Source organism: Lacerta agilis, chromosome 8, assembly GCF_009819535.1.
Source record: "Lacerta agilis isolate rLacAgi1 chromosome 8, rLacAgi1.pri, whole genome shotgun sequence".
Taxonomy (NCBI): domain Eukaryota; kingdom Metazoa; phylum Chordata; class Lepidosauria; order Squamata; family Lacertidae; genus Lacerta; species Lacerta agilis.
The window spans coordinates 33,187,904-33,211,185 of NC_046319.1; the positions used below are offsets into that span (position 1 = coordinate 33,187,904).

The 23,282-nt window shown below is 42.0% G+C and overlaps 1 protein-coding gene across 1 annotated transcript in view; it reads right to left on the reverse strand.

The window, feature by feature from the left end:
• The window catches only part of CDH13 (cadherin 13), a 587,120-nt gene that overhangs the window by 464,978 nt on the left and 98,860 nt on the right, over nt 1-23,282 (reverse strand). Inside the window, 1 exon segment of the mRNA XM_033156828.1 lies at nt 9,663-9,774. Within this exon segment, the coding sequence (XP_033012719.1) occupies nt 9,663-9,774 (112 nt within the window).

Below are 23,282 nucleotides of genomic sequence, written 5' to 3' on the forward strand. Positions count from 1 at the left end.
CATCACGTAAGTGACAGAAGAGGTCAGCCATTAATTAACATCCAAATTAAAGCTTTTCAAGTAAGGGTCACAACTGCCTTTGTTTTGACATTTAAATCATTGGCAATGCTCTTCCTGGCTTTGCATTCACGGCACGCCATCCCAATGCATTTTGTTAATTGCCTTCATTTTTCATGTATACCATTTCATTTATTGTCATTTTAAAAAAAAGTACCCTCCCCCCAAAAAAGCCACAACTCATGTATGTTAAAAAGTAAAACATGATTAATGCAACATGATTACTTTTATGCATGTAGCAGGGTTGCTCGGTGATGTTTTATCATCCCAGCATGAGCAAAGACTGCCACTGCTAGAAATTTACCGACTTGGGTGGTTACTGAAGCTAAAGAGCTGCGTGCAGCCAGGAACATCATGGATGATGGAGTCAATGGAAATTTCCCATAGGTGGCATCTAGTGAGAGAACAGGGTCAATTACCTTTTGAAACCCTTTCATATGAAAAAAATGAGCAGCATATTGTGTGGTTGGAAATCCACAACTTAGGGGCTGCCACAGAGAATTCCTTTCCCTTCTGAACTTCTGAGTGAGGTGGAACTTCCAAGAGTGTCCCTTCTGTTGGCCTTAAGACTCGTGAGTGTCTACAGTATATACTGTTGTGCACTGCCTTGTTACTTTATACAAGTTGTGGTGTAGTAGTTAAGAGCCAGTGTGGTGTAGTGGTTAAGAGTGGTATACTCGTAATCTGGGGAACCGGGTTCGTTTCTCCGCTCCTCCACATGCAGCTGCTGGGTGACCTTGGGCTAGTCACACTTCTTTGAAGTCTCTCAGCCCCACTCACCTCACAGAGTGTTTGTTGTGGGGGAGGAAGGGAAAGGAGAATGTTAGCTGCTTTGAGACTCCTTTGGACAGTGAAAAGTGGGATATCAAATCCAAACTCTTCTTCTCTTCTTCTTCTTTTTATGAATAAGGTGAGCAGGATGCAAACGCCATAATTCTGCAGTAAACTAGATGAAGAAAGGTGTCATTTGCCACATAAATATGTCAGCGGTGGCTAAATATCTAGAGGATGGCTTCAAAGATTATAGCAATGAAACATTTCCCAGTGTCTCTGGGACCCAAGAAGATCTAAGATGAAGTCATGCTGATTTCCTTAGAAGCACTGGAAGCTGGGGGGTGGGGGTGGGGCAGAACATTTTAGCTATCTTTTCGTAGGTTAGTCAAAAGCTACAGTTAAAAAAAAATGAGAGAGGAAAGCAACAATGAGAAATTAGGTGCGCCAACAGAAATGTTTCTATTGCTGCTACCCTGAGTTTGCCTGCTGTGTTCCATTTTTACTTGTCATCTGAAATTCTCTTGAGCTCTCAGGCATATTTTCTTTGCTTTTGAGGGGCGGTGGATGAAACATGCTCAGAAACTTCAGTTGAAAATTGTCTTCTTGTTTCAAGTTGACCTTAGTCATTTATTGTGTCTCTGTGTTTGCATAATAACACACACACACACACACACACACACACACTTACTCAAGTCAACTCAAACCAAGAAGACAATTTTTCACACTCAGAACCAGAGGTTGAGAGCCCACATGTTCCAAATTCCCCACACTTATGAGGAATCATGCAAAGTGTCAGGATGCAAGCATTCATTTTGTTAAAATATTTTAAAGATTGTTATCGTTGTTATTATAACTGTCCTGCTCATAATACAAAGATGATCTGCTTCTGAAGTCATTGTTAGAACGACTATAGCAGCATTGGCGTATAAGCAAGAAGATATCATTCCCAGAGGAAGGGCAAGATATAAATTCTGTAAACCAAACAATCAGAGCAGTGGAAGGGATAATTGAGTCTTGGAGAAGCCTCTTTTCCCACCAGGGTCTGTTTTTTGTTCCAATCCTAGTATCCAGAAGGAAAAGACACATTTCTAGGGCTGGAGTACACCACACGCCTAAACAGTCCTGACTTGAGCATGGCATTCCAGAATTACAGAAGCCATCTTGGCTTCTGATTGAATCCTGGAATGCCCCATTTTGGCTCATGCTCTGACACAAGTTGGCTGGCTCCCACCAGAGCACCAAAAGACGCACAATTTTTGATGCTGCATTCTCACTTTGCTCCCGCACATGCCCATCTTCCTCCTCCTCTGCATCAGATGGCCCACATGGCTTCTGGAAGTACATCCTGAGTCCCTCTGCTAGGAACTTCAGCTGGAAATAAAGCAAACCACAGGGGTAGGAGTCGCTGCAACCTTCATATGTGTGTTGTGGGTGGGGTGGGGGATAGGGCAGGTGAACAACTGTTAGGGCAGAGAGGCAGAGAGGTGAAGCAGTGGTATTGTGGGCAAAGATGTGCAAGTGTGGGGACCAGCAATGGGATAGTGTGGGGGGTGGAGTGTTGAGCCCCAAGGGGGGGGGCTTGAGTGAGAGGGGTTGGGGCCTCCATTGAAGTGCCCAGTGAGAAGGGTGATCACTGAGTGGGGTGCAGGGCACCCAGGCTGCGGGCTCTCAGGGGCGCCAGGGCAAGAGTCCAGGGCCCAAGTGTTGAGCCCGTCCATTGGTTGGAGTGCCGCAACAGGCTCTTGTGCTGTGGGTGGCTCTGCGCCGCACGTTTGGAGGCGACCGAGCCAGTGAGAAACTGAGGCGGCCGGCCGGCTCCGCCCTCCTGCATGCCTGGGACTGGGCAACCTGGGGGGGGGGGTTGCCTGCCGGATATTTGCACCCCGACACTGCATATGCTTAAGACAGCCCTGATTTGGGGGGGTGCTTTTAAGTGTGTTGCAGGCTGAGTCGTGTCCCAATTTTAATCCGTAGGATGTTGGAGCACATGCCACAGCATCTCGGCCACTTCCTTCCCAGAGCCCAAGGTAACTTTCTAGGCCTTAAGATGGGTGAAAAGGGAGGTAGTGGCAGTCTGTCCACCTCAGTCGTTCTCATGAGCAGTTGACCAAGGACACCTCATTTGTTTATCACTAGATCAGGAATGCTGCTATTTGAGTACTTTTGCCTAGTTTGGACGAGTCCTTGAACTCTGATAATGTTTTTTGGATGAAGGGGTGTGTGAGTTGGTATAGAACTAGACTTTGGAGCAAAGGTAAAAAAATAACATTTGGTATTGTGCCTACTTTTGTCTCTGGCCTTTTCCATACCTGACATGTGGCCTCTGGGAGGCTCTCAGACTGAACAAGGCTCTTCACCCCTGAGCTAGATTGCAGAGGTACCCTTTGTACAATGGTAATTACACTACCCCATTTCGGACAAAGGAAGAGGGTTTGAGCTGGAATGTTGTAGGGTTGAAAAAGATTCAAAAAATTGCAACCCAAATGACCAGGGAGATGGGGAAAGGTTGCCGTGTTTGGGACATTTTAGTTTTGAGGAAATGCAAATAAGACCTGACATCATAGAAGTTTACAAAAATATGCATGGCTTCAAGACAGCAGATAGAGAAAGGCTTATCTCCCTGTCTCATAATACTAGAAGTTGAGGACATCCAATGAAGATGAACATGGGAAGATTCAGGATAAACAAAAGAAAGTACTTCTTCATGCAGCACAAGAAATATGGAACTTGCTCCCACTGTAGGCAGTGATAGCCACCAATTTGGAGGGTTTTTAAAGGTGAGACGAAATTCATGGTGGAGGAGGAGGATATCAACAGCTGCGAGCCATAATGGTGAGTCTTTTCTTCCATGTTCGGAGGCAGTAATGCTTCTGAATACCAACTGCTGGAAAATCCAACAGCACTTTTGTGCTCAGGTCCTGCTTGTAGGTTTCCCAGAGGTATCTGGACAGCCATTGTGAGAACAGAATGCTGGACTAGATGGACCACTGGCTTGATCCAGCAGGTTCTCCCTACATTCTCATGGTGCCTTCTCCTTCATAGATTAATAGGCAAAACATTCATCTCTCCACCCTGTTTCAAACTTCTTTATTGCACTTTGTTTTATATCTCACTACAAGGCATTTTAAAAGGTTGTTGGATGTGGGAAGAAAACTTTTTTATTGCTAGAGAGAGAGAGAGAGAGAGAGAGAGAGAGAGAGAGAGAGAGGCCTCTTTACTTCTGCCTCCTTCTTTCCCCTCGTAACTTTCATGATGATGAACACAAGGGCATTTACAACTAAGTAGTAAATACATAAGAAGGAAGTAAAACAACAACAAAACAAAACCCATTCTTAATTACTGACGGAAACAGTGGCAATGGTATGTGTGGCATGTTTCTGTTTAAATTAAAAATATCAAGGGGATTTGCAGAGCATGGGGAGGGGGAGATAGATGTTCCCCTGCAACAAAATATGACTGTTCTTTTCAATCTTCATCTGAGAATTAAAAGTACTCTGTTTATTGAAGACTACAAAAGCAATCACCGTTCGACTTGCTTTGCATATTTGCTCTATTAATTTACATACTCATGGTGGGCTGCACATGCAGATCCAACGACTAAATTACATTGTTCTTGAGTAATGGCAACATTAAAAAAGTGCTCAGCCTAGTCAAACAGAAAATAAAAAATATTGATGAGTTGGCTGGAAAGCCTCTGGTTTAGGGGCACTTCTTCCGCACTGATCCATCTTGGGGTTTGATTATACCCACTTGCCCTTATCTCTTATCTCATTCTGCTAAGTAATCCCCTGAAGTAGGACACTGCTGTCATCCCACACTGTAAATATATGGATCAAATTCCCAGAGCTTCAAACATTTTGAGAAGCTAATATAATTGACCTGTTATTTTCCCAACCTTCCAGCTGCACACATACCTCTCCTAATTGGGAGAGAAATGAGTGGCCCCAGCTGAGCCCAGTAGATGTTGGGACCAAAGGGAATTGGCTGCTCCTGGTAGGGAATCTGGGACACTTGCTATGAAAGACCTTGAATCTGGAGGTTCCATACCACATTTAAAGCACATACATTCTAATCAGCAATGGCATCCCTCCAATAATTATGTGAGCTGTAGTTTATAAAGGGTGCTGAGACTTGTTAGGATATTCTCATTGAAGAACTTTAATTCCCAGAGTTCCCAGTGAAGAGGGATTGGTTGTTAAACCATCATGGGATCTGGAGCTGTGGGAGGGGAACAGGGATCTCCTTATAACTCTCAGCACTCTTAACATACTACAGACCCCAGAGTTCTTTGGGGAGGAGTCATGACTTTTTAAAGTGGTATCATAGTGCTTTCAGGGTGTGGCATGAATGTGGCCTCAGGCAGATCACTCTCTCCAGGTGGCCTCATGCATCCAATGCACCTGCTGTACTAATGCAGGCTAGTGGTGGGCTGACTTCACCCAGAGTGTGGCACAGTGGATTGCCTTGATGCCCCTTGTGTCCAATGAGAGTGCAGGCTTTAATCCATCATGACTGAGACCTAGAACTTCTGATCTGATTAAATTGGCTAGAAGTGTAGGACAACATTCCACTGAAGTTGAATATGATATACTGTATCATACCAATTTGGTGGCTCTGATGAGTAGAACTGCCTAATTTCTTAGATCACTAAGAGATAATAATAATAATAATAATAATAATAATAATAATAATAATAATAATTTTATCATTATAGTTTTATAAATATAATTGTATTATATTTATGGTTTCCCCAGCCACCGGGATGACATACATCATATATAAAACCACAATAAAACATCAAACATTAAGAAACAGAATATCCTATTCAGGCAGTAAACAAACCAATAAATCAATAGAAACCAATAATAATAACAACAACAAGATAACAAGCAGCAGCCTTGCTTTGTCTTTCCTTGACTTAATATTAAAAACGGTGTCTTAATTATTATGCCAGTTTCACACCAGTGCCATTTGCTGTTTATCACAGAAGCAGCAATTGGATGTGGCTGAAAAAGCTTGTCCTTTCTATAGGATCAAACACAGAGAAAAGAAAAATCAACAAGACATTCAAATCAGACACCCTCCAACTGCATATCGCTTTGAGGTGGCCAGTGGCAAAAGGCAAAAGAAAAAAAGAAAAAAAAAGAGGCTGTTTCCTCCTGCTTGACTTAGAGACCACTAAGCCTCCTTGGGAACTATGGCCAAAATACTCATTCAAATTAACAACAAGCCCTCTTCATCCCCCCGCCCTCAGTTTCTGAGAAAATTTTAATTTAATTACTGATAAGATTTCTTACCCACCCTTCACCATACAACCATACAATTAAAGAAGGGAAGAGAGGAAGACGACAAGGAGAAGCAGGAGGAGAAGTAAAATAATGTAGATATAGAATGATCATTTAAAAAAAAAATTTATCCCAAGCAGAAACAACATGGCATATATTAACCAAAAGAGAAGAGGAAGTTCTACAAGAATACCTTAACTGTCAAAAATCAAGGTGAAAATGTACATCTTCAGTGTATGACGGAAACTCACACTGTAGCATACCCTTGTCTTGTTTCCATAATTTCAAAAGCTTTGCAGAACTATAGGGTCTACATCATTTTTTGAAACATCCCAGTGAATTTATCAGCACTTACACTCCACCATATTTAATACTACTTGAAGGTATCTTTATTAGCTTGGCATTAAGATTTGCATGACCAAAATTATTCTTGGGAAGTCATATTAAGCCCTAGAGCCTATTGAGAATGGTGGGGTATTAGAACACAAGGAACTGCCTTATATCAAGTTGGACCATTTGTTCATCTGGCTCTTTACTGACTATACTGACCAGCAGCTGTTCTTCAGAGTTTTTAGACAAGAGTCATCCCGGTCCCTACATGGAGATGCCAGGGATTGTATCTGGGTTCTCTATACAAAGCATGTGCTATGTCACTGAGCCACAGCCCTTTTGAATGAATGGTGTTCAAAAATCAAGCATATGTGCCCTTAAAAAGAAAGTTGTTAGAGTATGTTCTTCTAGAACAACATGTGTGCTATCCTTGAAACAAGCACAGTAAAACACAGGCAGAATCTTTTTACACACACAACCTAGAAGGATTGAATATCCACGAGAGCCTCTTGAACATCAAAACAAGATGTCCAATAGTAAAGACGACTAGACAGCTAAAACTCCCTTTTACTCAAAGGAAGTGGACACTGTAAATCACTGAGAGCATTTTGACTCACTTTAATCTTTAACAGGGAGAATTATTTGGGAATTCAAGATCCCCCCACAATATGCAGATCCAGTATCAGTGAGAGCATGCATTGCTGAGATATGTCTATATCACACTAACTGGGAAACATGGAAGAGTTGCATTGTTCCTTCTGTCCAAGGATGGCACATATGAAAAACAACTAAAGAAGTTGGAGTTCTTGATTGAGGCTCACACGAAAATGGTGGAAGGGCAAAAACTCAGGCCACAGAAGTAAAATAATACTGGATAGATTAAACTTTAATCTACTTTTAACTTTTTTAGGGAAGTTTTTAACGTGTGATATTTTTGTATATGATTTTTGTTGGAAGCCAGATGGGCGGGGTACAAATAATAAATATTATTATAATATTTATAATAAATATAATAAATATTATAATATTATTATTATTACCAGTACATGTTGACTCTAAGACTATCTGCTGAAGAATAATTTTTGAAACAGGGCCCTGTCCTGGTATATATACTTCATATGATGTATAAACTTCTATAAATAAATCCATCTACAGAAGAGATTATTTGAAACAATTGTATCATTTGAACTACTATCCCATATTACATATGAAAAGCAGGCAGAGAACAAGTCAGGTCATTCCCCAGCAAACTTCTATGAATGCACAAGGTTTGCTTCACACACCTTGAGAACGATGGTCATCAGGCATCTATTTATTTATTACAGAGATTTGTATGCCACTTAATCACAGTTGTCTCTAAGCAGTGCACAGGAGACTAAAAAAGCAATTCTAAAAATAGTTAAAACTGAATTAAAACAATAAAAACAGAATTCAATTAAAGGCCTGTTGGAGGATAAAGAAGTGATCAGTAAGTGCCAAAAGTTCAACAGGGAAAGGGCCTTTCTGATTCCAAGTGGCACAATACTAAACACATGACCCTCTGTGGATACAAGCCATGCAACCCAGCCATGGGGAACCACTAACAGGGACTTCCTCAAAGACCCTAGTGACCAAGCAGGGATATAATGGATCAGGCAGTCCCTGAGGTTTCCTGGACCCAAGTTATGAAGAGATTTGTTAATTAATATAAGAACCTTGAACCTGGCCTGGTAGGGTATGGGCATCCAGTGCAAGCTTTTTACACTGGAGTTCCATGCTGGTGACAATCTGTTCCCATCAAAAATCTAGCTGCAGCATTTTGCACCAGCAGGAGCCTCAGGACAACAACAACAACAACAACAACAACAACAACAACAACAACAACAACTTATTTATACCCTGCCCATCCAGCTGGGTTTCCCCAGTCACTCTGGGTAGCTCAAGGATAGACCCACACAGCATGCATTGCAGTAATTGAGTCTTTAGCTTAACATGAATCATGGTGGCCAGACTATCTCTGTCCAAAAATGGCTGTAGCTGGTATAGCAGCTGTAGCTGGTAAAAGGCATTCCTAGTCACTGAGGCTACCTGAGCCACCAATATTGGTGCAGGAGCACCCACAATCTCTGAATCTGTTCTTTCAGAGAGAGAGAGCAATCCTATCTAGCACAGGCAACTGGTCCATCTTCTGCACATGAGAACCACCAACCCACAGCATCTCCATCTTCTCAGCTTTCAAGCTGAGCTTCCTGGCTTTCATCCATTCCACCCAGACATTAGGAACCATTAACCACAGAAACAAATAAAATAAAAAAACCTCTTCTAAACCACATATCAAGAGTCTTATGCAGTTGCGGCTTTCTGCAGTTCCTCTATGAGAAATACCACCAACACTATATTTGGACAACTTTGGCTCAAATCAAAGACATTTGTGGATGCAACATTTCATCCATCAGTCATGAAACCTCCGGAAACATGAATGGTAACACCATTACATGTTCTCCAGTTCCCCCTTAGTACCTTGATCAAACAACTCAAGTGCAGAAAGCACAGTTAAGACTTCATGGACCATTTAGCCTTGTGCTATCTCCTTGCCAAGCACACAAAGCCTCTACCCATCAGTGCCAGCACTTTAATGCAACACCTGTCTACTGGAAATGGAATTTGGCCATGCAGTTCATTCATACTCCCAACTGGCAATAGCAGTTGGTCACCAGAGGTTCAGATGCAGAGGATAAGAAAAATGTCTGGAAAGGTTTGAGTAGCACATTCTGAGGTTCAATACATACCAGGAACATCTTGTGGACAGGTTGCAAGACACACACACAATTGAAACTCAAGGCTCTCTGTCATAGTCACTCGATATCAGCACAAAACCAACAAATTAATTCAAGAACCAGGAATTCAGGAGAAAGCATACAGTGATTATTCCCAGTGTCCACATCAATATTGAAGCCAAACATTAATTAATGGACAGGAACTACTCAACACAGAGCCATAATACAAAGAAAAGTCTGTATTAATATGGGTTTAGAAAAAGCCTCTCCCGCTTTCAAAATAATAATAATAATAAAATAAATAGAAGTAATCACACTCCTGTAGAAACCACAGAGGGGAGCCTGTCACAAGGACAATGAATTTTCTGATATATTCCAAAAATGATAGGAACACACAGGCTGTGGTTAATACAATTTTTGTGCGTGTGCAGAAATGACATATGAAAATAAGCTTCCTTACAATTCAGAATCGGCTGGTCCGCCATGAATGCAGACGGGTGTTCAATATGAAAAACCTTTTGTTGAAATCCAGGGATGCATTCTAAATCTTCCGTGAACACATGCAGCAGCACCTGAGAAAACAAAGGGGAAAATGACTTTTCATATCTGCTTGTTCACCGCTCAAGCTGGCTTCTGCAAATGATAGCAGGTTTGGATTCACCTTTCCATGAGATTAAAAATGCTCCCTTACATCACACCTTCCCTTTAAGTTTGCTAGTTTTTGGCTTGAGGGTGTACTGCTGAGCTTTCATGCAAACTGTAAGAGGAAGTGACATAAATACATTTCCCATGCACTCAATCTAATGCAGTTAACAAAGCACATCAAGCAGGTATTTTAGGACACTCATCTTTGGCGTGTGTGTGTGTGTGTGTGTGTGTGTGTGTCCTATTGGGTTGCCCATTGATTTCAGTGTTTGAGTGCCAGTTAATCTCCCAGGACATGAAAGTTCAGTGTGTGCGGAAGCAGTCTCTGAGAAGCAAGCTGTTAAATGTCTTTGAAATGTTAACATCTGTGGGCACCGGGGGGAAAGAAAACTTTTAGAAAGGCAATGAGGAGTCCATGGGACTAATTGTAAATGGTGCAAATCTGTTAATTAAGGCCCAAAGTAGCCATTATCAGGGACATTATGGGCTGCTACCTACCAACCATGACACCACTGAGCTTACAATTTCCTTCCCCACAAGCAGCCACCAATGTTGCATACGGGGAACAGGGAGTTTAATGATGCTCAGTGGTAGAGAACATATTCTGCAAGAAGTCCCAGGTTCAGTCCCTGGCAGGAGAGGGAAAGATTCTTGCCCGAAACTCTGTCTGTTCGAGAGCCACTGCCAGTCAGTTGGCATGTTTGATTTATTTATTTTTATCCAACATGGCTACCTGAGATAGTTTTAACTGGAGCTCCCATGAGTCAACCCTGGAGTCACCTGCATGCAAAGGATGAATAAGATGATGTAAACAAAATATATTGCACTGCATAGCATAGGAAGGATAGGAACATTTTCAACACAGTGGTACTCTTGAATAATGCATCACAGCAAAAACACTAAACACCACTGAGCCTCTATTCTATGGGGTACTGTGGAGAATGACTACTCCAGACCTGAAGACAACAAAGTTTTCAGCTGGACACAGCTTCATTGTTCAGTCTTTTGGAGCAAGACAAAAACATAGCCTGCAGGAGGCGGGAGGAACACTACTTCCCATCTTCGGCATAAGCCACAATTTGCCCAGTTTTGGCTATCATTCAAAAGATGTTTACCTGGAGGAAGACTTGAAATGAAATGTTTGCAGCATGCTGGAAGGTGAATGTGAAGGTGAAAGTTAAGTACAGTTTGTGTCAGTGTTTGTATGAGATCACTGATCTGCCTTGTCACTGTATGAGCGCTTGGCCAAGGAAAGGGAGGAGAAAGGGGGGGAAAGGGAATTTGTCAAAGTCCACTTCCAAAGTGATTCCTCTGAGTGCAGCTGAAATCTCATAAGGCTATTTTCCTGGGTAATCTTAAATAAAGAACAAGCTTGCGATGATGGAAAACTAGAGACAAAACAAGCCGAACACATACTGACCAATATTTTGAAAGGATCAGTGGAGCACGCACATGGCTCTGAAAAATCACCAGGAAGCTTAGAGCTCGGGTGACTAACCTGTGACTCTCCATATGCTGTTGGACTACAACTCCCATTGTTCTTGACTACTGACCATGCTCTCTGGGACAATGACTGCTGGAGTGTCACAGGTTACTCATTCTTGGCCCAGAGGTGTCGGCACCTTAAAGCCACCCAATCAGCTTGAAAGTGGAGCCTTTAAGCGACTGAAAAGTATTTTTTCTATGTGCTGTTTGGAGCCAATCAATGTGCAAGGAGGTGAGGAATACAGGTGAGGAAGAGCACCGAGGAGAAGTCATTCTGCATACTGGAAAGCTAAGCATTAACACTGAAAACACAAGGTGCTTCAGTTTCCAGAGAATGGTTTGCAAGTTCTGTTACGTGCAATAGAACTTCAAGGAAAACTGAACTTAAGTTACACCGAAAGTACATATTGGAGCACACTAAATCATTTGCCTATCTACATTCACAGAAGCTAGATATATCTAGTTGAAAGGCAGCTCATGGAGGTCTGCATTGATCTTTGCAATGCACCACAAATTATTATGATTGCATAATTAAATGTTTATAGTAAAATCTTAGAAGGTAGTGTAATCTTAGAAGGGTGTGTGGCTGCGAGGGACCACAGTTTTGAGATGGAGTGACTGTCGTGAAGGAGCCCTGAACTTCTGAATTTGCCGCTACCCGACTGCATACAACCCAATAACTTATTTGGTTGGTGTTGTGGGTGCTTTTTAACACACCTGGCATTCCTCTCACTAAAATGTATCATTGCACAGCAGCAGCATCAACAACCCTTGCTGAAAATGGAACGAGACTAGCTAAGTAGGGATGTAAAAGAAGAGCCGGCCGCCTGAGAGCTTGATGCCAAGACAAGTTGGCAGAGCTCAGGCAGAGCAGATGGATATATTCCGCATCCTAAATGGTGTGCACCAACTTTGCCCTTTTGTTCAAGTGATAAACTAGAAGATTGGAAGGAGCCAGGAGTGGGACAGAAAGAACAAGCCATCGTCCATCCTACAGTGCTCAGACAGCAGTAGTTTGTAGCTCACCTTATTCTCTGGGTATGAATGGAGGAGAAATTTGATTCAGTTCACACGTAAAGGCGAACTTACAATATATGCAATTTCTGAAACAATGCACCAACTGAAACACTGTAATCGCTCAAATTCACTATTCCCAGAGTTTTGCTATGCAGTTTGCAAGCCCCCTAAAAAAAATTCCCCAAGTCCTAAGGTAAAGAACATTAGGTTGTGCATTATAATTTGGGAAATCATTTTGCGTATATTCAAAATTGCATACAATAATGTGTACATTTGGAGAAATTCAACTACAATGCTGATGAATCTTCATGGGATTTTTTTTTTAAAAAAAGATAAATCATAAGCTGATGTGGAAATATGGAGCACTGGACTTAAGTTTGAGAGGGACAGAGAAGCCAAAATTCAGCAGACCTCTTCCAATGTTCTTACATTCTTATACATGCAATCACATCAAAATTTCTTTTCTCAGTATGTCTTATCAATGGAATCTTGAGCTGGAGATGGTAAAGGGACAGAAAACTAAAGCATTTGGAGAGAGCTGCAGTGAAAACCTCTTATCCAAACCTCTCAGCAAAGAAACAGATAGGTGTTATTGGCTTACTGTGGAGATCAAACCAAAGAAATGAGTACCCTGAATGGCTTCAGAAATTATCCTGCAAGAGATATGTGTGAGATCATCTTAGTGACCCAAAGTGCCCTGCTTTCTCCTGGGAATAATTACAAGATGCTGGCCCAGCCCTCTTGCAAAATGAGATCATTCTAGTCGCACAATTTCCATCACGTTCTTCTCTCCTAGATGTTTGGCAAGGTGCCAAATTCACCTGCACACAGAAGGTTTTAAATTAATTATCTTTTAAAAGCACAGGCCTGCTTCCGCGTTCCTTACCCACATACACCGTGAAAAATTCCTTTATTAAAATTAAATGGCTGTCTTGTCTGCTAAAGGTGTTTGCTTTGAAAAATTCACAGTCCCCAGAAAAGAATAAATACAAACTGAGAAAAGAACCTACCATGAAAACATTGAAGGGGGTGAGGATACATACTCTGTTTAACCTACAACATGCATTTCATTAACTCAGCATGCAAAGTACAGTTGAATGTATTAACAACACCCCCAATGCAAACAGTTTATTAATCAGAGGGAAAGTCTCGTGCCTCCAACACTGGCTAGCACCCAGTCTGAGCCTCTTCTAAATTCATCCAAGTTGGAGACCATCGCTACGTCTTGCAATAGAGATGTGCTTTCTCCCTCTCCCATAGCACTAGAACTCGTGGACATCCAATGAAGCTGAATGCTAGATCCAGGACAGATATTAAAAAGTACTTCTTCACACACCACAAAAGTAAATGATGGAACTCTCCCCCATAGGATGCAATAAAAATCACCAATATGGGTGGCTTTAAAAGAGGATTGAAGAAATACATGGAGGAAAAGGCTATCAATGGCTATGCTCCGCTTCCATGGTCGGAGGCAGTAATGCTTCTGAATACCAGTTGCTAGGAAAATACAGGAGTGCTCAAACCTTGCTTGCAGGTTTCCCACAGGCAGATGGTTGGCTACTGTGAGAATAGGAAGCTGAACTTCATAGAATCATAGACTTGTGGACCCAAAGGGTCATTTAGTGCAACCTCTGCAATGCAGGGGTCTCAACACGCGGTTTCCCATCCAATTTGAAACCACACCTGACCCTGCTTAGCTTTGCAAATGTGCTAGCCATTTCATTGCTGCACCAACTCTTCTTAAGCTTTTAAGTGAAGAAATAACCTGCCATAACTAGCAACTGTTGATCTAATGGTGGCAAAAATTCAGGAAGTGGAACTTCCTTCTGTCGCAGGATAATCATGTTGACACAACATGCTGCACTTGTTGAACTTCTGATGATCCTGCAAGTATTAAGTAGGAACAGACTCTTGCTGGAAAAAGCTAGCAATTCCTGTCCATCAAAAAAATCAGTATATGGACTCATTCCTTCCTCCTCTCTATTCTCTCTTTCTTTCTTTCTTTCTTTCTTTCTTTCTTTCTTTCTTTCTTTCTTTTCCCCTCCAAAGGCATTCCAGAGAGTTTCTTAACAGCAGGGAGATAGCCCCTGAAACAAGCTGCTGCACAGAACATAAAATTAATTTCCAACTAGCTGGTCTCAATGTCATCAAAATAGATTGGGCAATTTCAGGTTTAGAAATCATTTTCTCAACTTGTTCCACTGTAACTCTTCTCCATTATTTATCACCTTCAGGGGCATTAGATCATAAAGCCATAAGCTCCAGACTGCTAATTTCATTTCGAAATCTGAAAGTGTCTCAGCACATCCGGGTGGCAATTAGATGGCCGCCCATAACTTAAGCACCAGTTCAGCCCTCAAAATCATCTTAAGCGGGGCTCCAGTGGTGCACCCAGCCATCTGCCAGCATGACTTTTTGGCTGGGATTATTAATGCAACACAGGACTCATTGTGCGAAGAAACTGTTCAAAAAACCCAAACACCTGAGCACAGCCACAGTCAATGGAGAAAGTTATGTAACATTCTGTCCTTAATGCCAGGAATGTAGAAAATGCCATATGCTGAGATAGGTCATTGGCCCAGCTAACCAACCAGTAGTGTGTTGTTGCCCATTGGGACTCATGATGCAGAAAGGCCAAAAGCAGGTGGAGCCAGGAAGCCCATGATAGGCAGTGCAAACTAATTTAAGCTTTGTCCCCATACTCCTTCTTTACTGACAAAGCATGAACTTCCTGAGGTGCACTAAGCATGCACACACACGCTTCTGGTGGCTTGGTACTGTAGCTGGTGCCCCTCCCTGAACTTGCACTCTGAGGTAGACTGCTGGAGTAATGGTGGAACCATTCCCACACACAAATTTAAGTACCTTTGTCTGACAGTGCGAGTGCAAGCAACTTGTGACTTCTCTAACATGGAAGTTGTTGCTGTGCCTTCCTCTTCAAGGTCCTTCTGGTCCTGGGGGACAATGTGGGAGAGGATGGAGGGGATTCTTCCAGCTCTCTCCCTTCAGGCAGTGTCTCCCCCTCCACTTCTGCCATGCCGTGTCCTTCCTTCCCCGTCTCCAATTGCTCAGACCCCTCCCTATCTCCCAGTTCTGGCTCCTGCCTCGCAGGAGCCACAAAACCCCATGAATCACTATCCACTTCCCATGGATCCACCTCTGGCACTGGTACCTCTTCCAACCACTCCCCAGAGCTCTGCCAGTCCCTGACACCATCTCAGCAGCCTTCTGGGGCCACATTCATGTGGTGGTCAAGTCCAGAGGCAAAGCTGTACAATGAATGTGAGTTTTACTTTGCAGTTTCTTCACACACACATCCTTCCCTGTCATGGAAATAGATGGATTCGTCTGTCCTTCCCACATGATTGGCAACCCCGGGGGGACATGCTCAGAAGTTATAGATCTGCCTTGTTGCATGAAATATACTCGGACTCAAGTGTGAATTCCATGCTCTTTATTCAGCTCATAGTAGCAATGAATGGATCTTTTCCCAAAATGTCTGCTATATATACATTATTTACACAATGGGCCCCATGTGATTGGCTAATTCCGGGCTACTCCTGTAGGCCAATCAGGTTGTGGATTCACTTCCTCCAGGAGCCTGATTGGCTGCTCTTGCAGGCCAATCAGGTTGTTGATTCACTTCCACCTGGAGCTGGATTGGGTGGCTCCTGCGGACCAATCAGACTGCTGCATTCTGGATCCTATTGTTCTAGGATTCAGCTCAGTACATAACACTGCAACTGCTGTCCCACCTGCCCACATTTTTTTATGCCAGTTTTGATGGACAGCTGTTGAGTGATGAAGCATTAAAGGTCTGGCCATGGCAGGCTACAAAAGCTGCAGTGCTCATATTTTACCAGTCAACAGTTCCTTGCAATGCTGTGTGTGTGAGTTGTGGTGGGCCGTTGGATTTGTGTGCACAGAATTTAATCCTCTTCCACATTTCCTTTCTTTTTTAAAGAGAGAGAGAGAGAGAGGAAAAAGACACCCAACAACCGAGTGATAATTCAAGAAACTTCTCTTCATAACCTCTACGGTGTTGCTTCCACATCAGATAGTGAATTGAAGTCATTTTTGTGAGAAATGCTATTAAGATTTGGCAGCAAGATCCTTCTGAGATGACAAATATCCCTTTAAAGGGCCTTTCCTTTCCATTTTACAGCCAGGCTCTGTCCTAAGAGTGAAAGTCACACTTGGAACACTGAAAGGTGGGTTATGAAAATGCAAATTATGGGAACTTTATTGGCTCATATGAATTCCAAGCTCTCTTCCCACTAAAAAGGTATGGCAGCAATAGGCCTCCATTAACTGGAATTGGAACATGACAATCTCTTTAGACGAGCCATATAGCGCCAGGGAAAATTTTATAAGAAAAAGGACTCATAAAAGAAATGATGTGTTTATTATAATCTTGTTTTATCACACACAGGGTAGTCAAAGACAGGAAAACTTGACAGTGGACCATTAAGAAGGTGATTTAGCTACAGACAGATATGCTTGAGGAGCCATCTAAAACTTAAGTCAGTTATAAGAAGCACATTGTGAGGATCACACTTTTAAGCAGGTGTCTGCACTACGTGTGCAAAATTCCCCAAAGAGCTCCATCTGGAACTCAAGACCCATTATGGCAGATTTGTGCGATGTTTGTCCTGCCATTTTGGATTTTGGATAGATCTGTTTCAACTGACAGTGCCTTTGCTACAGGGAATTTCATTTGCAGGCCCTTCTATGCTTTTGTTTGCCTATTTAGCTGACTGCATCATTGGTTTTGTAGTGATAAGACTACATGGCCAGTTAGTAGCTCTTATTTCCTATGTATGAAATGGGAACACACATATTTATTATTTATTTTATTTAAAATGATTTAAAATAAGCTTCTCACACAAATATAACAGCAGTGTACATAAAACAAAAAGTCAATGTGAAAATGTACACCAAAAACAATGCAGTTAGAATAACACAGCCCAGCAACAGAAGACGACCAGGTATACTTCCTGAGAAACATTAATCACATTTCAGCAACTGAAATAGCATTCTTCTGTGCACTGTTCTGCAGTATTAACACCCAGTGGCGTACCATTAGTTTATACCGTGCATTCATGACTTGATAAAATAACCCTGAAACCTCATATGTCCAAGGTATCCCATTGAAATCAAATCCACTGTATTAGAGAGACGTTACTAACTTTAGATCATACCAGCTGGTCTTTCAAAATCTGCAGAGGAATTAAAAAAATCATACCCAACAATCTTTGAAAATAACTGTGTTGGCTCAGAAGTTAATTTGCGCTCCATCACAAAACGTTTAGATGAAAATTACCGGTATTACCTTTCTGGAAATCTATGCATAATGAAGAGAATACTGTAGGCATCTATTACCATTAAAAACTTATTTGAAATGACAAAAAATAGACTAAAGTACTAATGGACATCTGAAGGGTTTTAATTGTTTAATATTACCCTGCCTAACTGGAAGAGAGAAAGTGGAATTTATCCAACCATTTATTATGCATATCACATTTACAATACACGTGCGCGCACACACACACTTTTTATGAGGCCTATCTAACTACTCTCTTTGGATTTTATGGCACAAAGGGACATTAACAGTTTTTTTTTATATCCCCTTTCCTATAATTGCAGTCTTGTAGGGAACCCAGAAAGTTCATTTCCCAGCACCAAAGCATCAAGTTTCCCATCTACAATTTTTTTCACAAAGTAGCTGGTATAGAGACTCAACTAAGACTCAATTTTACAGCCTTTAACATGTTTTAACTCTTTACACTTCAGTAACAGAGGGGAAATGCATCAAAACAGAAATATTTTCACAAAATTTACATGTGCAGATTTATATGTATAGAAGGAAACTTGGAAATGAAACCTGAAAATTAAATAGAAATTCAGTCCATATCTCCATAGTGGGAAAGTGTCCCTGCACTGATTTCCTTTGCAGAAGTGAACTATTGGTAACACAACTTCAAGCCCCTCCCTGCACTCTGATGGTTGCTTCTCTCTAAACCAGATTTGGACTACACATCCTTCAAACAGATGATGCCATCAGTCAACTGTCTCTTATGTCAACCTTTCAAGTTAGAGGGCTACCCTACTAGGACACCCTATTCTTGACTGCTGTCACTAAGGCTGAAGATCAGGTCAGTGCTTTTTGCAATGCAAGGAACATTGCTTAGACTTAGCCCTGCATGCTTCACCCACAGTTTGTTTGTTTGTTTGTTTGTTTTATGAACTGCAGCCCTTTACATGAAGTTACCCCAAAAATTCTCTATTCCCCTCTTTGTTGTGGGCAGAGCAGGACTGTAACCACTGGAGAAACTTGGGGATTCTACCTCCCGTGTGGATTCTCTAAGGCTGATACTTCCAGCTTCCAGACCTTTAATTTGTGCTACACTGAAGAGTATGCAGGCATTATTCTAGACAATGGCTCACTAAGATTGGTGTTTGTGTGTGTGTTTGGAGCTTCCTTCCATCACCCAATTTTCTGGCTAAATCAGTGCAAATATACTGGAGTAACTCACGACACCAAGGCCCTTCGGAGCAAAGGAAGCTGCCTTATACTGTTAAAACTGGTAGTTAGCCCTGTTGGTTAGAGTTTGGTGTTGACAACGCCAAGATTGTGAGTTCAATCCCCATACTGTTCACCTGCAAATGCCTGCATTTCAGGGATTGGACTAGAATGACCTTCAGAGTAGCCTTCCAACTCTGTAATTCTATGATTCTATGGCTGGCGGTTGCTTTCCAGGGTTTCAGGCTGGGATCTCTCCCAACCCTACCTGGAGAGGTCAGGGATTCAACCTGGGACCTTCAGCAAGCAAAACAGATGCTCTGCCACAGAGCTACAGCAGTTCCTCATTTTTTTAAATATTATTAAATTAAATTTGATTTTATTAATATTTGCATACCATTAAGTATCATCACCATCACCCTCATCCCCTCGCCCCAGCTCTTCTTCAGAAAGAACCTGGGAAGTCATTCAGAACAACAGCTGAACATTTTGTGTGTACATTATAATAAAGCGAAAGCTCTAATGCTTACTATCTCCTAGTGGCAACTATGACATTGTATCAGGGGTGACCTTTTTGCAGGAGCAAAACCCATTAGAAGTAGAAGCAAACCATTAAACATAAACATTTAATAGGCAAACCCCCCAAAAGGGGGGGGGGAGAACTATACCTGCTATAAATTACAAATATGCAACCAAGACCTTGGTCCATAACCCTCTGTTGTAATTACTTGCCTTTTCTATATAAAAAAAAAAAAAGTAAGAAGCAGCAGCAGAACACAACATTTTTTATGTACAAAGGAGCTACTGTTGACCTCAAATGCATTAAGAGTCTCCAAGAAAGTTTTTGCATGTGAAAAATTGAAATCTTGCTCTGTTAGAGTCAACACTCTAATGGAAAAAAAAAGTTATGATTATCCTCGATTGCTTTACACAGGGATAAAGACCAGTGAATGATTGACATAGCTGGAAGATTTTTTGGGGGGGGGGGTTGCATCTTTCTATAGCATAGGGAACAGATTGCATTAAAAGCACTATTAACGTGTAGTGGGATAAACTCATTTTTAGCAGTGCTTTCAATGAAAACTCCCCCTCCTCCTGGAGCAACATGAATCCCCACCCTATCAGAAAATTGACTTTGGCTCTTCCACACATCAGTAGTGTGGCAAAACTATATATGTATATGGAATTTCTAAGTAGCAGCTGGGGGGAAAATCAGGATTAGATAAAAATTTCTGAAAATTGTTTTGGTGATTCAGAGGTTTAATCTGAACTCAAGCTAGATTTAAGTTTACTGGTTTCTCTGGTATCTTCTCTCTTAGATGCCAGCTTATGGTATGGATGTATGTTCAGGTCACATCCATGGGCTGCTGCCAGGTCCCCACGTCCTTACAGGGCCCACCTATGACTGCCCCCCCTTAAAAAAAAATTGGTCTGATACATTGAGCAGTACCAAGAGACTAGGTTTAGATGCCACCCCCCTATCCCGCTAATGTAGCATCACTCTGGAGCAACATGGAAAATAAAATTATAGCACCAGTACCTGGCATAACATAGAGCACATCAGAGCCTGCAAATATAGAAGGACTTCCAGAAGGAACCTCTTAAAACTGGATCCAACTGTGTCCCAGACTGTGTGCCGCAAACATCTCCATGTCTGTTTTTTTTTGTTGTTTGTTTGTTTAAAAAAAGTTTGATCAGGTCCAATGGTGCATACTCCCATGTAAGTGTTCATAGGATTCTATATACACAGTGAGACAAATAACCATATATATAAGGAAATGTGTGGACAGTATATGTTTTCCCAAACAAATAAGAGGAAAGCAGACATACTTGATCATCGACAGATCCTGGTCCAACTTGTATTTTTCGAAAAGCCTCCATAAAATAAAAGTATTTTACATTCCAAAACACCTTATGTGTCAGGGCTGGAGTGAAGTTAACTCTTTATTCAAGGAAACAATCCACAGCTCTGGCCTCATGGCCCCAGTAACTTTTCCCAGTGCCCACTACAACTCCTCCTCTCCAGAGTCTTGCACATGCAGTCTCAGGCTGTGTGTGCACACAGCCCCCCCCCCTTTTCTCTGCCCATTTCATTTCACTGTGTGATGTAGGAGACCGGGGGGAGGAAGTAGGGGCTGCAGTAGGAGAGGAATACTTCTTCCATAGTCTTCTTCCATAGTCAGCCTCTCTGCCACCTGGTCCCACTCCTCCCCAACCCTTGGTTTTTCTGCAGAGTCTGAACAGTGCTCTGCTACAGCCTCTTCCTGATCACCAAAGCCTGTACCCTCTTCTGCTTCTGACACCCCCTCCTCCCCCCAGTCTTCTCCATCTGACCACTCATTGCCATCCTACCACCAATCCCCTGGCTCTGAATCTTCTTCCCTTGGGAGTCCTCAGCTGGTGGTACCTCCCACCATCCAACCATACATTATATGTGTGTTGAAATGCTTCCTAATGAACCATAGACTCTTAGCATACATTCTGCTGGAATTGTGCTACCTTCTATAAATATATATTTGCTAGAGACAAAAAATTGTTATTTTTTCTTTCTTTCTCTCCACAAATGTATTTACTGCCAAATAAACTACTTCTCAAGGAAGAAACAGCCACCACTTAAAAGTGTCACCTGATATATATCTGTTATGGGAAACCAACAACCCATGACTCTTTTTCAGCTTTTTATTCTTCTTGTCTTACTGTTCTGTGATACCTGTTACACCTGTATAACTCAGGATGGCATTAAGGAAATGTAAAAATGTGAACTGCAACTCCCCTCAGGCCCAGACAGAATGGCCAGTGGTCAGGGATGATGGGAGCTGAAGTCCAGAGACATCAGGAGAACCTCCAATTCCTCATCCCTGCTCAAGCCCTAAACTGAAGGGTGCTCTACAATATCACTAACCTAAGGCATGCAAGGAACAGCAGCAGGCCTCCAAGTGTGTCAGAATGACAGTGCCCATCATCCTTGACCATTGGCCATACTGGCTGTTGCTGGCGGGGGTTGGAGTTCAACAACATACAGAGAGCCACAGCTTTGTCACCCCTGCTCTGGTTGGATAAAGCTTGAATTTAAGAAGCTCAGTGTTCACATACAACAGAATGAGAAACACCTGAATGAGATAAAGAAAAAGGCAACCAAAAATGATCAAGGGGGTGACTCCCCTATGAGGAAAGGTTGCAGATTTGGAACTTTTTAGTTTAGAGAAGAGGCAAGTAAGAGGTGACATGACTGAAGCTTATAAAATTATTCATGGCATGGAGAAAGCAGATGGAGAAAAGTTTTTCTATCTCTCTCCTAACACTAGGACTCACGGACATCCATTGAAGATGAATGTTGGTAGATTCAGGCCAGATAAAAAATAAATAAATAAAAGCATTTCTTCATGCAACTATGGAACTTGCTCCTACAGGAGGAAAAGATGGCCAACAACTTGCATGGCTTTAAAAGAAGATTTTAAAAACATGACTATCAATAGCTAAAGGCTATCAATGGCTACCAGCCATGCTGCTCATGTTCTTCTTCCATAGTCACAGGCAGAAATGGTTCTGAAACCTATTTGCTGGGAACTACAGGAGGGGAGAGTGTTCTTGTGGGTGTCCCACAGGCATGTGGTTGGCGACTGAGAGAATGGGATGCCAGGCTAAGATGGTCCATTAACTTGATCCAGCAGGCTCTTCTTACGTTTTTGTGTCTCTAACACAACAATTCAGGTTATTTTGCGGTTTCTGGGGGGTTGGGGGAGGGAAGAGTCTTAGTTTAGTCCTGTCCCCCTGTCCCCCCCCCCATTTACACGGTGATGGTGGGACCACCTCCTGTAAGACAACCTTTGGAGTTACGTAGACTACAGGGGTAGTGCAAGCACAGCCATTGTTTTTATTGTGCAGAAGTGAAAAATTTAATGGCCAGTAAATAGGTGGATTTGACACATTTAAAGCTGTACCACAAAGAAAATCTACTCATCACTTGTAAACAAGAACAAATAGCTATGTGTGAGAAACATACTGACATACAGTAATTTCAAGACTTTTTTTTTTAAATCACATGTAGCAATTTAAAATTACTGAAGCACTCTTTTCATTTTTGTCCTTCCAACCGTGCTCAGCCCAGAAATTGTTGGGGGCGGGGGCTGTGATAGCTGGGCATGAAATGATTTGGTGTTTTTTTTTCCAAGGGCCTCCTTTCCACCTCCCTTTAACAAAAAGCTTCCATTTGAAAGTGGAAGGGGGTTGGTTTTGTGCCACACTCTGCAATTTTGAATTATTTAAAACACACATTTGCTCCATCAGTGCTTCCCACTTCCCGAAGCAGGAAGCTACTTTTAATTGCTAGCATCAATATTAAAAAAAAAAAACCTATGTTGAATTCCTAACCTCAATAAAAAAGGCCACAGATTGAAATGGAACCTCAAA